Source organism: Alternaria ethzedia (assembly GCF_023757985.1).
Source record: "Alternaria ethzedia strain BMP 0044 chromosome Unknown scaffold_8, whole genome shotgun sequence".
Taxonomy (NCBI): Eukaryota; Fungi; Ascomycota; class Dothideomycetes; order Pleosporales; family Pleosporaceae; genus Alternaria; species Alternaria ethzedia.
In genome coordinates this window covers 567,865-582,167 of record NW_026056201.1, presented here as the reverse complement: position 1 = coordinate 582,167, position 14,303 = coordinate 567,865, and the positions used below count along the sequence as shown (strand labels likewise).

The 14,303-nt window shown below is 51.4% G+C and overlaps 4 protein-coding genes across 4 annotated transcripts; 2 read left to right on the top strand and 2 right to left on the bottom strand.

The window, feature by feature from the left end:
- Positions 1–244: 244 nt before the first annotated feature.
- On the top strand, positions 245–2,188 carry J4E87_004402 (uncharacterized protein; the record flags this gene model as incomplete). Its single annotated transcript, XM_049376023.1, has 1 exon — positions 245–2,188. The coding sequence occupies one exon, from the start codon at positions 245–247 to the stop codon at positions 2,186–2,188; it is 1,944 nt and encodes a 647-aa protein (XP_049234232.1).
- Positions 2,189–3,887: 1,699 nt separating this feature from the next.
- Positions 3,888–4,505, bottom strand: J4E87_004401 (uncharacterized protein; the record flags this gene model as incomplete). Its single annotated transcript, XM_049376022.1, has 2 exons — positions 3,888–4,382; positions 4,440–4,505. The coding sequence occupies 2 exons, from the start codon at positions 4,503–4,505 to the stop codon at positions 3,888–3,890; spliced, it is 561 nt and encodes a 186-aa protein (XP_049234231.1).
- Positions 4,506–6,842: 2,337 nt separating this feature from the next.
- On the top strand, positions 6,843–8,658 carry J4E87_004400 (uncharacterized protein; the record flags this gene model as incomplete). The annotated part of the gene is made up of 3 exons (XM_049376021.1): positions 6,843–7,055; positions 7,116–7,829; positions 7,879–8,658. The coding sequence occupies 3 exons, from the start codon at positions 6,843–6,845 to the stop codon at positions 8,656–8,658; spliced, it is 1,707 nt and encodes a 568-aa protein (XP_049234230.1).
- Positions 8,659–9,043: 385 nt separating this feature from the next.
- On the bottom strand, positions 9,044–10,461 carry J4E87_004399 (uncharacterized protein; the record flags this gene model as incomplete). Its single annotated transcript, XM_049376020.1, has 5 exons — positions 9,044–9,521; positions 9,577–9,673; positions 9,737–10,045; positions 10,099–10,122; positions 10,170–10,461. The coding sequence occupies 5 exons, from the start codon at positions 10,459–10,461 to the stop codon at positions 9,044–9,046; spliced, it is 1,200 nt and encodes a 399-aa protein (XP_049234229.1).
- Between the last annotated feature and the right edge of the window lie 3,842 nt (positions 10,462–14,303).

The window sequence follows — 14,303 nt, the reverse complement described above, 5'->3', positions numbered from 1 at the left end:
ATCGTTACGACTCGCGCCCATGCAGTAGTACAATCCCTCGCTTCCTTCCTCTCCTTTTCATTTTGCCTGGAGCATTTATTACCTTTGACCGAACTGTCTGGATACGTTCATCTTTCGCTGTACATACTTTGCGAACATACTTGCCGCCGCACCCGAATAACGACGCCGATTAATATCGCACTCGCCAACCTGCACACCAAGCGCGCTTAACGAAGCTCGATCACTAAGACAGAATCAAGCGACGATGTTATCGGCAACATACCAGAATGGGGAGCCGTTTAGTCCGGCCAAGGTTCATCCGCTCCTGTCCCCACAGGCGCCCAACTCAAGTTTCTCCGACCTTAACCCCGTCGATGCCGATGCCTCATTTAATAATCCCACCCGCCCAGAGTCTCCACAGCCTCCGCAGACCAGCGTCCACTGCCCCCAGGACGCGCCGTATAATGCATCGGTAGTAACGCAAGAAATTGGCGGTACGCCCGCTGCAACACAAGATCCAGCCAGTCTGACCTCGGACGAATCCTCCCGCAACGACGACCCCACCGTTATCACCAAGTCCTCGTCCATCGAGAACCTCTCCGTCCTCCCGCGCGTGCCCTCTTTCGGCGAGCATCGCATCCGGAAGCACCGCAAGAACGCCTGCTCCATCGACTCTGCGATCCCCCGCCAGACCATTCTTAAGGCGTTGCAGTCTCGGCCACCACCATCGTCGACGTCACAGTCCATGGACACCGCCATAATGGAGAGCGCAGGAAAGAGTGCGCGCTCAAAGAGCATCACGCACTCGCAACTCGCAAAGGCGCTCAACGAGCTGGAACTGCACTCGGCCGACCTTTCCGCCAGCAAGATGGCTGCGCTCGCATCACCATGCTTTTTCCACAAGAAGTTTGACAAGGCCGTGAACCTTGGAAAGGTCATGGAAGAGATGGGCGATGCCGAGGACGACACGATATCGCATTCGAGGCTCATGCAGACCGCGAACAGCGTCCGTGAGGTTTCGAAGCAGTTGCAGCGCCGACCCATCAAGATGACGGTGCGCAATGTCATGATTGTCACCAAGGCGCGTGATAACAACCTCGTATACCTCACGCGCGAATTGGCAGAATGGCTCATGACGACCTCGCGCTACGGCTCGGACGTGGGAGTGAATGTCTACGTAGACCACAAGCTGCGCAAGTCGAAGCGATTCGACGCAGCCTCACTGTTGGCCAAGGACAAGCGCTACGAGAACATGCTTCGCTGGTGGACACCAGATCTATGCTGGGAAACCCCTGAGATCTTCGACCTTGTCCTTACTCTAGGTGGAGACGGCACCGTCCTCTTCACCTCGTGGCTCTTCCAGCGCATCGTGCCACCGATCCTCTCCTTCTCACTCGGCAGCCTCGGATTCCTCACCAACTTCGAGTTCGCACAGTACAGGCCCGCGCTCGACAAGATCATGTGCGAAACGGGTATGCGCGTAAACCTGCGCATGCGCTTCACATGCACTGTGTACCGGTACCAGAAGAACGCCGCGGCCCAAGGCTCACCCTCGCACATTGAAGCCGAGCAATTCGAGGTCCTCAACGAGCTCGTCATCGACCGCGGCCCATCGCCCTACGTCTCGAACCTCGAGCTCTACGGCGACAACAACCTGCTGACCGTAGTCCAAGCCGACGGCGTCATCTTCTCCACGCCCACCGGCTCGACCGCCTACTCCCTCTCCGCAGGCGGCTCGCTCGTGCACCCAGACATCCCCGCCATCCTCCTCACCCCCATCTGCCCGCACACCCTCTCCTTCCGCCCCATGCTCCTCAACGACAGCATGCTTCTCCGCATCGCGGTCCCCCTCAAGTCGCGCGCAACCGCCTACTGCGCCTTCGACGGCAAGGGCCGCGTGGAGCTCCGCCAGGGCGACCACGTCACCATCGCCGCGTCCCAATACCCTTTCCCCACCGTCCTCTCCCAGCCCACCGAGTGGTTCGATAGCATCAGCCGTACGCTACGCTGGAACTCGCGCGGCGCGACACAGAAAGCGTGGGACGGTGATGAGGACGGTGAAGAGGCTGAGGAGGAGAAAGAACCGGATTTCGATATCGACTTTGATAACGACGACGTCGATCGCGATTCTGGATACAGTGCTGAGGGTAGCACGGTGGATGGCAGGGGCAGTCCGATGAGGAAGGGTGTGGTGCTGCCTTTCTTGTAGGCTTTGTCACTCCCTTGCCTGCCTGCGAAAGAGGTGGATGTGTATATGACATGACAGGGGAACGTTGTCTATTCTCTTCCCACTGGTCATCCACTCACGCATCGTCATTGCTGCTTGGGCGGGTCCCGGTGGTTTCCTTTTTGGGTTGTGTATATGATGGTCGTTTGGATAGACGTCAGTCACATAAGCATGCATCTTTCGCACAGCATTTTTTCTCGTCATTCGCTTGCGTTGGTTTGTTGGTGAGCGTATATTGCGAGAGCTATGATATCCTTAGAAAGCATGTAGATGAGTTTGGTGGTAGTAGATACTAGATAGTCGTGGGTGTGACGAATGGAGAAGTGGTTGGTTTGGCGAGTTTGCCTGCCTCCCTTTGGCTATGATATGTTCTTGTTCCTTTACTGCGTGTCACACTATATCTTTTGAACATCTACCTGGTTATCAAGATCGTCTCTGAGCCCATCATCCACAAGCGCGTCCGCCAACCCGGCGCCCCAGCCAGTGTATGTGAATGACATACACACTCTTTCTCTGCGAACATTTCTTTCCATACGCGATTACTACCATAGCCTGTGCGGAAGGCTGGATTGGTAGCATCAAGCCGGTTCCTTCCGATGTGTCAAGTATGGCGATGGGGTGTCTTCCCTGGAACCGTGGTACTGTAACGGAAAACCGCAGAGAACCAGATGACTGTCACGACCGGATAAATATTATCTTGCTGCTTACATGGCATACAGAAAATCTTTTCAAGTAACTCTTTTCAAGTAACTCACATACCCATATCATCTCACGAGGTCGTCTTGAATATCAGAACAACGCAGTCTCACCACAATGTCGTTTCTTCTACCCATGATGCGCACACGCATCTTGAACGCCTCACGCCCACTTTCGCGACAAGTACGAGCGGTGCATTCTACAACGCCCGTCTCAAAACCCATTGCAGAAAGAATCACCCACAATCCCGCACTTCACTGCGCCACCTGCCCCTTTACAACACACGAACGTGTCTACCTCAAAGCACCTCTTACCGGAGGACCATTCCTGCCCGACGACAAATTAGTCAAAGCAATCGAAAAATACTACCTCACACGCGCAGCCACCGCGCCAACAGACTACTCCGGCGCCGACAGCGAGAAAAACTACAATGCTCGTACCCAAAGCCTCGAAGCTGCCCGCCGCGAAAGGGCGGATTTGATAAAGAAACTCCTCATCAAGCAACTTGCTGCAAAACATGAGGTATCTGAGCGCGAGGCGAAACGGGTTGTACGGAGTCTGGTGTGTGATGTTGAAAGCGTTCGCGAGCAGACGCAGCGGCAGGAACGGCGGGGGAAGGGACGGCAGAAGAAAGAGCAGAGACAACAGAGGGACTACCAGAGAGAGGATCGTAGGACGTTTCGTGTTGTCTTGCTTGTACATGTTATCGCTTGTGTCGGGACATACTACTTACTCAAATCGCTATGAGCGAAGGAATGGAAGTAGGTGGTAACATGGATGTCGATTGAGACTACCAAGACATGGAAGTCGGTAAAGGTGGTGGTTGTGGTGGGATTGGTTAGTAGTCTTGCATTGATACACTTCACTCAAATACACTTTGGTCCTGGGGATGCCTACGCTTTGTGAGCGTTGCAACTGCCCTCTCATAGTGACTATAACTCCATTTTCTCTTTTCTACCTGTCTCCGGCACACAGATGTAGTCTATCACTTCTGTTCGTATGGATCCCAATGTCTCTCTTTCCCAGCCAGACCTTCAAGCTCGTCAAACGTGAAGGGCATGTCCACATAATTGTAGAAGTCCAAAACGGCTGTGGTTGGGATAGTCAACCATTCAAAATTTCGCCGTGAACCATACCGTGGATTAGTGGGCACAGCACGAATAGGGTCGTAGTCCGCGTCCAAAACTTTGACTAGGCTGAGATCAGGATCTTGTAGCACCTGAGCATCCGCCAACAGGAAGATGGCGTTCTGCCAGTTGTTACACTGTAGCCCTCTCATCGGCTGACCCCCACTTCCTTCCCGATAGACTTGACAGACGTCTTCCATCGATAAGTCGTTCAAGGTGGTGGGAAGTGAGCGTGCATCAAGTCGAAACTGATCCCTTGCTTTTGCGACAGCGTCAGGCATCTTATTTGCCCCCTCCATCTCGGGGAGACCTCGTTCCACACCATCGGTGATGTCCTTGAGCAGCCTCTTCCACTGCTCATTAGAGCCAGGGCCATAATATGTTCTGTAAATCGTATAGCCCCAACGTACCAGAAGCTGTACTCGATGCTCTTCCGCCTCGCAAAGGTGGTCGAGGAAATCTGAAATGTTTTCCATAGCGGTCGGGGGAGCAGAGGTAAGGAGTGGCTCGGGTGGATTTGTACGTATGAGTATGAGTAAACGTTGGTAGAGGTATTGGCTTTTGGAAAGGCCGCGCCAAGTAGTAAAAGAAAGCAGTTCGTCCGGCACATTAGGACGCTAGTATGAGGGGCATCCCTGCAATTTCGCCTCTGGGTTAGCACCGGACGGGCGAGGTATGCGGCACGGTCGCTGCTGCCTGCGCAATTGTGATGTGGACAGAAATGGTACTCGTGCTACGGGATCGATGGAATTAAAGCGCAATACCATGGAAGCTTGCACGCCTCACGCCCTTGATCTTGAAGAACTTGACGAGGTCGTCATCCCGCTTTTGCTCGAGCTCTTGGACGTCTTTACCTTGAAGCTCGTCGGAAACGCTTGAACCTAATGCATCAATGCTATCCTGTGACCAGTCGAACTTGTGTTCCTGCATATCCTCAACCCAGACTCGGCTTGCAGGTCCTAGATGCTCAAGAAGGTGCTTAAACCCTTCACCGCCACCGCCTCCTCCCATTGCATTCGCCAGGAATGGCCCAACCATGGCCCACCGAGGCCCCAGACTAGTAGTAACGCAAGCGTCTGGCCACCTGTGGTCAGCAAACCAAGGAAGACATGGGGAAAACGAGAGACTCACCAAGGTCCTGGGCGGTGACTATACCACGAGCCACTAGGCTGTATGCCTCATTACAAAGGGCAGCTTGAAGACGGTTGGCGACAAAACCGGGTACTTCCTCTTTGATGTGAACAGGACGCCGTCCCACGGACTCGTAAAAAGCCATCGCATTTGAGATAGCTGACGCCCTTGTGTTTGAATGTGGGACGACTTCCACAAGTGGCATGAGATGAGGTGGGTTGAACGGGTGGCCAATGAGTACTCGTTCGGGGTGCTGACACTGGCTGATGAATTTCGAGCTTGGAATGCCTGAAGATGAAGAGGCGATGACAACATCTGGTCGAACAGCCGCGTCGATCTCAGCAAGAAGTTTGGTTTTGAGATCTGGCCTTTCGGGCGCATTCTGTGTCATCCTATCAGCTGGTGAATTTGTAGAGCAGCTGATTCTATACACTCACCTCTTGCAAAAAATCCACGTCTTTGTAGCGCTTGCCTAGAGTTGCGCCTACAAACTCGTAGTTCGAAAGAGAAGCGCTGGATGGAGAGTTCGAATCAGCTTGTGACACACTGGATGAGTGTAGTGTTGCAATTACTTTTCATCAAGACCCATGGTCTCTAGCGCAGGCCAGATACTCTCCAGATAGGACGCCAGTTTCTCCTCTGCGCCAGGTGCCGGGTCTGCAACAATCACACGCAGGCCATGAGCGAGAAAGAGACCGGTCCACGATGCTCCAATCACGCCAGTGCCAACAATACCGACAGTACGAATGGACATATTCGAAAGATACCAGAGTTCCAAGACTGCGAAGGATGGTTGCAAAGGTCTGTGAGGAAAGATTGGATGGTTACTTTATGGGGGCCGTCGTCCCTTTAATGCGATCGCAGGAACTGAATCGACTTTGGTACGCATCGGCCGGGCTGTTACATGGAGGTGTACATTCAGATGGTGTGCCTACACGGTGAGGGCCGGGAAGCTGCGACCAGCGTTAGTACAGGCCTTTCTTTTTCGCACGAAGTTCAACAGCGTCAACATAGTATATCCGCTCGAAAGACCTACTGAGGAGTATTGCCTGCGAATGAGCTGCAACCAGTGTCGCATCGGATCTTCCCATGGCTCGCCCGAAAGGTCGGCCGAGTTCTGTTAGAGAGTCTACGACATTGCACGTTGCATCATGCAAGGTTTGGTCTCCAAACATCATCATCACTTGATAGTAGAACAGATTGAACACCGTCACAACCAATCCATGGACGAGAGCCAATTGGCGGTGCCGAGGCAAGATTGGCCGTCAGCCAATGGGACGTTGAGCCGGGAAAGAGGCCCAACCGAGGCCAAAGCTCTTCACGTGGTTCGATCGGCTCCCCCGGGCCTCACCCAACGTGCCGACATTCTGTTCTGCAGGCGCAGCCTAGACGCTGCACCTGGCATCAAGACTTCGGCGTTCGAAGATGCTACTACCGTCTACGGGCGTAAGCCACAGCCGCCAATGGAATGTTACCCTTCCCAATACGGTTGGCTGCGGACTCCCAGGTATCGTTACACAATGGTTGTTTCCAAAAAGGAGTTCATCCATACATTATAAATGCCATCAATATCTACAGAGTTCCTTCCTGTACATCCTTCTACTTTTCAGAGAAGCATTCTCTTCGTTTCCTTCACCGCTTAGCTAGTATCAACGTTCTCCAACCACGATTGTACCCTCGTCATGGCTGTGCATCAGACGACAAAGGATACCTTTGGCCCTGGAACATTCGTTGATCGCGACTTCATTGGTGTGCCTGCCGATGCGAGTAGGCTACTGAAACACCTGGCTGGTATCACACCTGGCTTCACGACCGAGGAGGCTGCCCTGAATGATGTCGAATTCTCTGGGGGGGAACTACCCATCATCCCAGGACCCTTGAAATCGCAGGTCTTTGTGCGTACTCATTCCTCCCTAAATTTCAAAAATCACCATGTGCTCACTCTCTTTGCGTAGTCCGCCGTTCTACATGCCATGATCGGCATTGTTGCCAAAGAGATCAGCGCACTTAAGGGCATCCAAACGGGTAGTATTCACATCGACACTGACAAGTGTGGTCTGTACCCTGCCACCGTAGCCCTCGTCGACATCGACGGTAAAGGACTCGGTGATGTCAAGACCGATGGCACCCTTATAAAAGCCAGTCTGGATGTTGACAAGGGCTGCGTCAGCAAGAATCACATGTATATTCGCTCGTGGGCCATCTACCCAACTCGGGATCCTCGCGTCTGGTATCAGGTAATGAGTAACCTCAACGCCCCAGCATTTTTCAAGGCCTACGATATCGACGGAGAAGCCCCTGTTGGCACCAGAGAAGAGGCGTATGAGCTGATCAAATCCACCATCTCCAAGTATTCAGCCGCCGAACTTGACATTAAAAACATGGAGAACGGATTTTGCGGGCAGACTTGCTTCAGACCACAACACTGGGCAGAAACGTCGATGGGAAAGCGACTGGCTACGCATCCTTTGATCGACTACGCGCAGGTCAAGGGCACTTCGGCATTGCCACCCGTACTCTTTCCACAGACTGGTGATGCTCGCCCGTTGGCCGGCATCAAGGTTGTTGAACTTGCCCGCGTGATCGCTGGTCCAGCAATGGGAGCGGCTCTCGCGGCCCTGGGTGCGGACGTCATCAAAGTTCAAAGCCCCGACCTCCCCGATCTGCAGGTACGAGGCGCTCTACGCTCTATAATTACATCGATCTGACATTCACTAGCCTTTGAGTATCACGCTTACCGCCGGTAAACGTACATATGCGTTGGACCTTCAGAAGGAGGACGACAGGCAAGCCTTGACTGACCTTATGGCGGATGCGGATGTCATAATCCAAGCGTTCAGGCTACGCTCTCTCGAACGGAAGGGCTTCGGGCTACAGGACTTGGTTGAGATGTCGAGACAACGTAACAAAGGAATCGTCTACATTGATCTCAATACCTATGGACCGGACGGCTACTACGCAGAACGCCCGGGATTCCAGCAGATTGCCGATGCCGCTTCTGGGTGCTCTTATGTCTGTGGCAAAGCTTATGGATTCGAGGACGGTGTCAGTGTCCTCCCAGCTCTTCCCGTTGCCGACATGCTAGCTGGCGCCGTCGGTGTCGTCAACGTTCTCCTTGCTCTACGTGATCGCGCAACTAAGGGCGGATCATATCACGCCACCTCAGTCCTAACGTCGGTGGATGTAATACAACTGGGAGAGGCATTTGGATTGTATTCGCCGGATACAGTGAAGAGAATCCAGGACAAGTATGGTTTCAAACCCATGACACCAGACCTGCACGTGGAAGATCTTCTCTACATCCTTGGGGAGGCTTGGTCAAGCCATTCGGACCTTCTGCGCCGTGATGGATACATGACCACTTTCGACGATACGGCGTATGGCAAGAAGCACTCAATATTATCTCCGATCGTTCGGTTTGACAACGATGATGTCAGTCCTCGATGGAGCCATGGACCTGTAGGATATTGTTCGTCAAAGTATGAGACTTGGGCATGATCATGCGTTGGCGATACCGCTCGTTATCATTACAATTAGATAAGACGACATTCTAGTCAGACTATAGAACACGATGGTCTTACCACTGCCATCCTCATCACATGACCAAAATTGCTCCTCCTGTATCCGCTGCACACCATATCCCAGCATCCTCGGGGTGGCACAACCCACTGGTTTCATTGAAGTTATGGACAAATACTTCATACTGCAACCCTAAAGTAGGCTCAAAGCTGCCACAACTGGTACGAGTGACGGTGTCATGGAGAGCCAGTCGATTGAAGGTATTTCTGTATGGTCGTTCGCCGCGATGCGAATGTTTCCAAGGTTGAGTTGTATTGCAATCCTCATTGGAGCAGGTGTTGCGAAGAGATCAACAGGATCTGAATCACCAATGGCCCCTCTTGTTCACGAGCACAGCCTCATCGTCAGTATGGTAACTCTCTGCGACCTCTGTCGCGCCGTCCAAGCTCTTCGTCTCCGGTTCTTCAATGACAATCACTGGTCGGTTCATCGCGCCATAGTTGTCCGTGTGCCCCTTCGAGATCTCCACCTCGACATGTGAAGGCCGGCGACTATCCTTTGGGGATAAACTGGGCTCTGAAGTCACAGTGTATTGTGTCGTGGCCTTGATGTTGCAGTCATAGGCATTGGCGCTCTTGCCGATGTTGCCGAGCTGGACGCTGCCCCGGGTGGAGGCGAAAGTATTGCTATAAGGTTCCGATGCATGGGTGGATGGGTCCTTGAACTCGTGTACTGCACCAGTGCGGTTGAAGTTCGAGATGGCGATGCGTCTGATCAGGTTGGCCATGGCCATTTCGATGTTGAGTTTGACGAGGTAGCACAGCGAATGGAATTGAACGTAGCTGAGATGGCAAATCGTTAAGATAGGACTAGACGCAATGATGAAGAGTGACTTACACAAAGGCTTTGGGTATAGCGGTAGCGGCGATAAGCATAACATCCATTAGAATCGACAGAACGATGATGCGCTGGTTGAATTGAACGATTTTGTTGTCTGCATGTAAGTATAACTGTCGGCGCTAACCTTGTAGTATAGCATTCGCATGAACTGGCTTACACTTTGTGAGACCGTTGCGGATCAAATTGTTCTTCACCATTCTCAAGAAGTACCAGTTCAACGCCAAATCGATAATGAGGAATAGGCACTTCTCGGTGCGATCCCAAGCCGCGCTGATGAACTCCCAATAGTGGCTTATTTGCATCCGGGCTGGGATCCAGATAATGAAGCCGCTGATAATGACTATTGTGATATAGACAGTTACTGCAATGAAAATGCGGTCGCCGTGCATGCGATTAACATCAATAACTCTGATGCGATTGACGATAATCTGGAAAAGAAGCATGACCTGAAAGCTCCAGAAAGTCACTATGCAGACTCAGTACAGTTGTGGTAGGATCAGTTTGATGAATGCGACTTACAGATTGCAAAGTAGAAAGCAAAACCTGCAAACTATCAGCATAGTGTCTTCGAGAGCACGGATGATACTCACTCGCTGGAATGTGTTTCAGCACATGCAGGTAGCCAACAAGACCCAACGCAAAACAAGCCCCCAGCTCCAACCAGGCCATCCATAAATAAGGACTTCGAATCGGAGTTTTTGCCAATTTGGTTTGGTGGTAGATCTGCCACAAAGCGAGTAGGACGTTTGCCAACGTGAGGGCCCATGGAATGGAAGCGACAAGGACATCGAGGTTGGTGAACTCGTCTTCTGTGTAATCGGGTGAGATGAGTGGTCCCCAAGGCTCGCTCACGACACCAGGTCGGTAAGGATCGTTCAACATCGCGTGGACTGGAGGCGCTCAGCGAATGAGTGTTGTATGCGACCACGAGACTGGACTGGGTGCTACTCGAAATACAGATGCTGGCTCGCGAGGCATAGTTAAAGGATCTCAAACACCATCTGCGGAGATACTCCCGAGTTCATGGCACCGACAAAGTTTAGCCATGCACGATCTTGATGGTATTTGTGGGCAGGAAGTTTAAACATGCACCATCATGATGGTGCCTGTTGACGGGAATCGGCATCTCGCCAACATAGCGTCGATCGGAACTACATCCGCTGCCACGTGCTGGAGAACGTCTAGAGCGTACTCTGGACAACTTTAAACTTTTGACGAATGCGAAGGTCCCTACGGTGCGACTCTTGTATTAGTCTAGAGATGGAACATTGTAGGTGTTGTCTCTTAACTTTTTCAACGGGGCAACAGATGACGACAGGTTCATGTGGCTGGAGACTGGCTTGGGCAGTCGGCATTAGCGTCACCGTCGAGTGAATGTCTACATTCCCGCCCTCCAACCTATCCTAAAGGTGCGCAATGGAAACAACAGACAAGTTGGGTGATGGGGCGTGTCAGAAATCCCTTGATAATGGCAGTATTGATGCTGCTGCTGCCTCCGTTAAACCGCTCCTACCCTGAACGCTCGTCATTCAGATGTCACTCGGCATCAATAGAAAAGCCTGGCAGCATGCTGTTTTCCCCAACAGCCTAACAATATCATCATGCAGTTTGCTAGTTACTGACCCCTGAAAGTTGTTTGAGGCTCAAAATCTACCCAAAAAGCAATTATCAGGTACACCATCGGACCCCCGAGGCGCGCTACGGTGGCTCACATCTCGGCCTGACACCAGCCGGGGTCTTCTTCCAGGACGCACATCAACCCTGTCCAGATCAGTATGTGCCTGAAGTTTCACGTGGTAGAGACTCGCCAAAGGCACCTACTAACGTAGTGTGGCGTTGGAACATGCGGATAGATCCTGGAGAACAGTCCGCCTGTGGCTGATTCGTCCTGGGACGAAGGGAAAACAATCGGTGGCGCAATCGACCGGAAGTCGTTGAAGGACCCAGACTCCGTTCCGTCGCTAAAGATTTGAGAACCCGTTAGTGGCCGTCTACCAGGACGCCAGAACGACGTACTCCGTTATATGGGCGCGGCATAAATCGCCGAAGGCCAGTGAAGGTAGGTGTAGTCGCGTTCACTACCAGCGCCAGATGCGTTCTTCGTGTTTCGTATTTCGTGTTTTCGTCAGACCCTGAACACCACCAAACTACTACTCCATGCTAAGAGTTTTGCGAAATACGAAATACGCCTGTACCTGGTGCTACTATACCTAGGTGTAGACCCGTTCACGAACCGTCTGTTTGAGTTTCTCATCTGTCTCTCAATCTCGTCAGTGCTCTGATCTACGTTCAACCAAGTCGGTCCAGCGAATTTGTCAACACCGCATCGGCGCTTCGACATCCCCACTTCAACCAGCCACGACAAAATTCTATCAAAGCTATCGCAATCATACGGCATACCAAGATTCCATCTTAACAATCAGCCCGGGCTGAATTCATGTTCCGACCAGAGTCAAAGGCGCACCGCATCCACTCTATGATGACAAACTTGGCAGTGTCTTCTTCCCAACTTAACATATTAAACCCAGAGTCGCGATTTTGCAGGCACTCCAGACTATCTCCGCAGACATGATGCATCCCCTGAGATCTTTCGGCGCGGAGAAAACACCACTTTAGTACACTAACGGTGCCAGCACGGAGCAAGCCCCATGGGGCGCGTCACGAAGGCTTTTTAGTATTTGAAAGCAAGAAGATGGGTTTGGAGATGGAGAGAGGACTGCGCATAGCACAGGGCTTATATAGTGAGCTTCACTGGCTTTGCCAGACCATGCTTCAAGTAGAACTACCGTTCAGACCCATGGAATAGAGCTGGAAGTCACCGACTCAGATGTGTGCACCACCTGCGCAGTGCTTCAAAAGGGTTTATATCAGTGTTATTGCTGTTTTCGAAGACGTGACACGGGAAGAAACCGGCGGTGTTTTGGCGGACGCAGGCCATGACTACGTACTCGATGTTTTTGGAGCCAGCGGCTTCTCAAACTCCATTCAAGTGGTGTAATTTTGCAGAATGCCCAAAGACTTCTCCATGGTTTAATCGCAGTCCATTTCAAATCATGAACGATTCAATCACCGCTTTAAGACCGATCACTTGGGCCTCAACATGAATAATTCGGTATCAAGTTTTTCTTTTCTGACATATTGAAGAATCTGCCGACTAGCAAAGGCGAACCATGTGGTTTTGTATCCTTGATTTTGGGTGCCGATCAGGGAAGAGAACCGGCGCACTGAACGACATGAAGCGTTGTATAGTTCGTTTTGGCAATAACTCAGCTTGTCGCTGAACATAGTGTAAAGGAAGAGATAAGCACAGTTGCGGCAGCAAGACTCTTTTATATGCAACCCGCACTAACAACAACATGGCAAGTGGGCAGAGTCTGAGACGTAGCGACATGAAGGCGACATATGGATCTTTTAGACGTAGCAAAAGGTCTCAACCCCATGACTCCATCTTGTGTCGATTTTGGGAAAGCGACTCCCACAACATGGATATCTTCTAGGAGAGTTTTGGAAGCAAGTGCGCAAAAGAAGCGTTGATAAGCGGTCGCCATCAGTATTCCGAAGTGGTGTTTTAGGTGAATAAATAAGTCGAACTATCAAAGCATTCCACTCTTCATAGGCAGTAACAACGGGGTTTTTTTTAATCATCTACGGCAGTATCTCTCTATAGCCGTCGACTCGGCTCTTTCGGCCTCTCTGACCATATCCATATTGGCAATCGATTTTTGCCGACTCGAACAGCACGGACAGGTCATGCGTATACCGGTGGTCGGTTTTGGAACTCACGTCGGGAGGAAAGAGTCTCGCGCAGACATGTCATGATGGCATATATCTTTTGGTAAAGGTTCCTTCTTCTGTAAGGTGGTGAGGAAGAAGGAGAGAACCAGATCGAGGGTTTATATACCCGACGAGAAGACCAGGGAAAGCCGGACAAGCCAATGATGTTCAGGCCAGACTGCTTCGACGACATGCGTACTTTCTTTCGAGGATTCGGCACAGTCCATGTAAACTTCAGAAGTTGATTTGATGTCACAAAGCACCATCCAGCACGACATGTCTCTGACAAAACTTGTTTTTGGGAACAGCAGCCGAAGGTCGCTCATACGACGTGACTGTTCAGTTTTTTTGTTTTTGGGGTTCAAAATGAGAAGAGCACGCCTGTACATTGTACCCGCACGCAAGAGCCGAGTCCATTGGTACGTAAGACATTGTTTTTGGGAAATGTTGGAAGAACACAGACTCGTCTCAGACATTGACCAGAGGTGACGTCGTTTTTGGTGCCCACAATAGACTGGAGAATGATGAAGAAAGTAAGAAGAGAGCAGCGCAACGACAGCTTTTATACCCGTCAAGCTAGCTTGCTGGTAGACCGAACGGGTTCGAAGCTCCTCTCATCATACTGCTCCATAGCGATTTTAATCAGGAAAGGTATCCGCACATGCAGGTATCATGCGCAGTTTTTGCAGACCCGGGACCCTCTCATGGCATGCTTGTGGGTTCTCTTTTGATATATCCCTACTCGAAGATCCGCACAACAGCAGTCTTCTCATGTGTTCGTTGAACCCATGTTTTTGGGAGAACGGGAAAAGGCCATAGGTTGTTTGAAAATCGATTTTAGTGGTCATGTAGGCTCTTGGATAAGTCTTTTGTTGTAGTATGTGGTAGAAAGCCGAGGAAGGCGAGGGAGAAACCATGGGAACGTTATCTCCAAGTTTTTTGGATAAAGT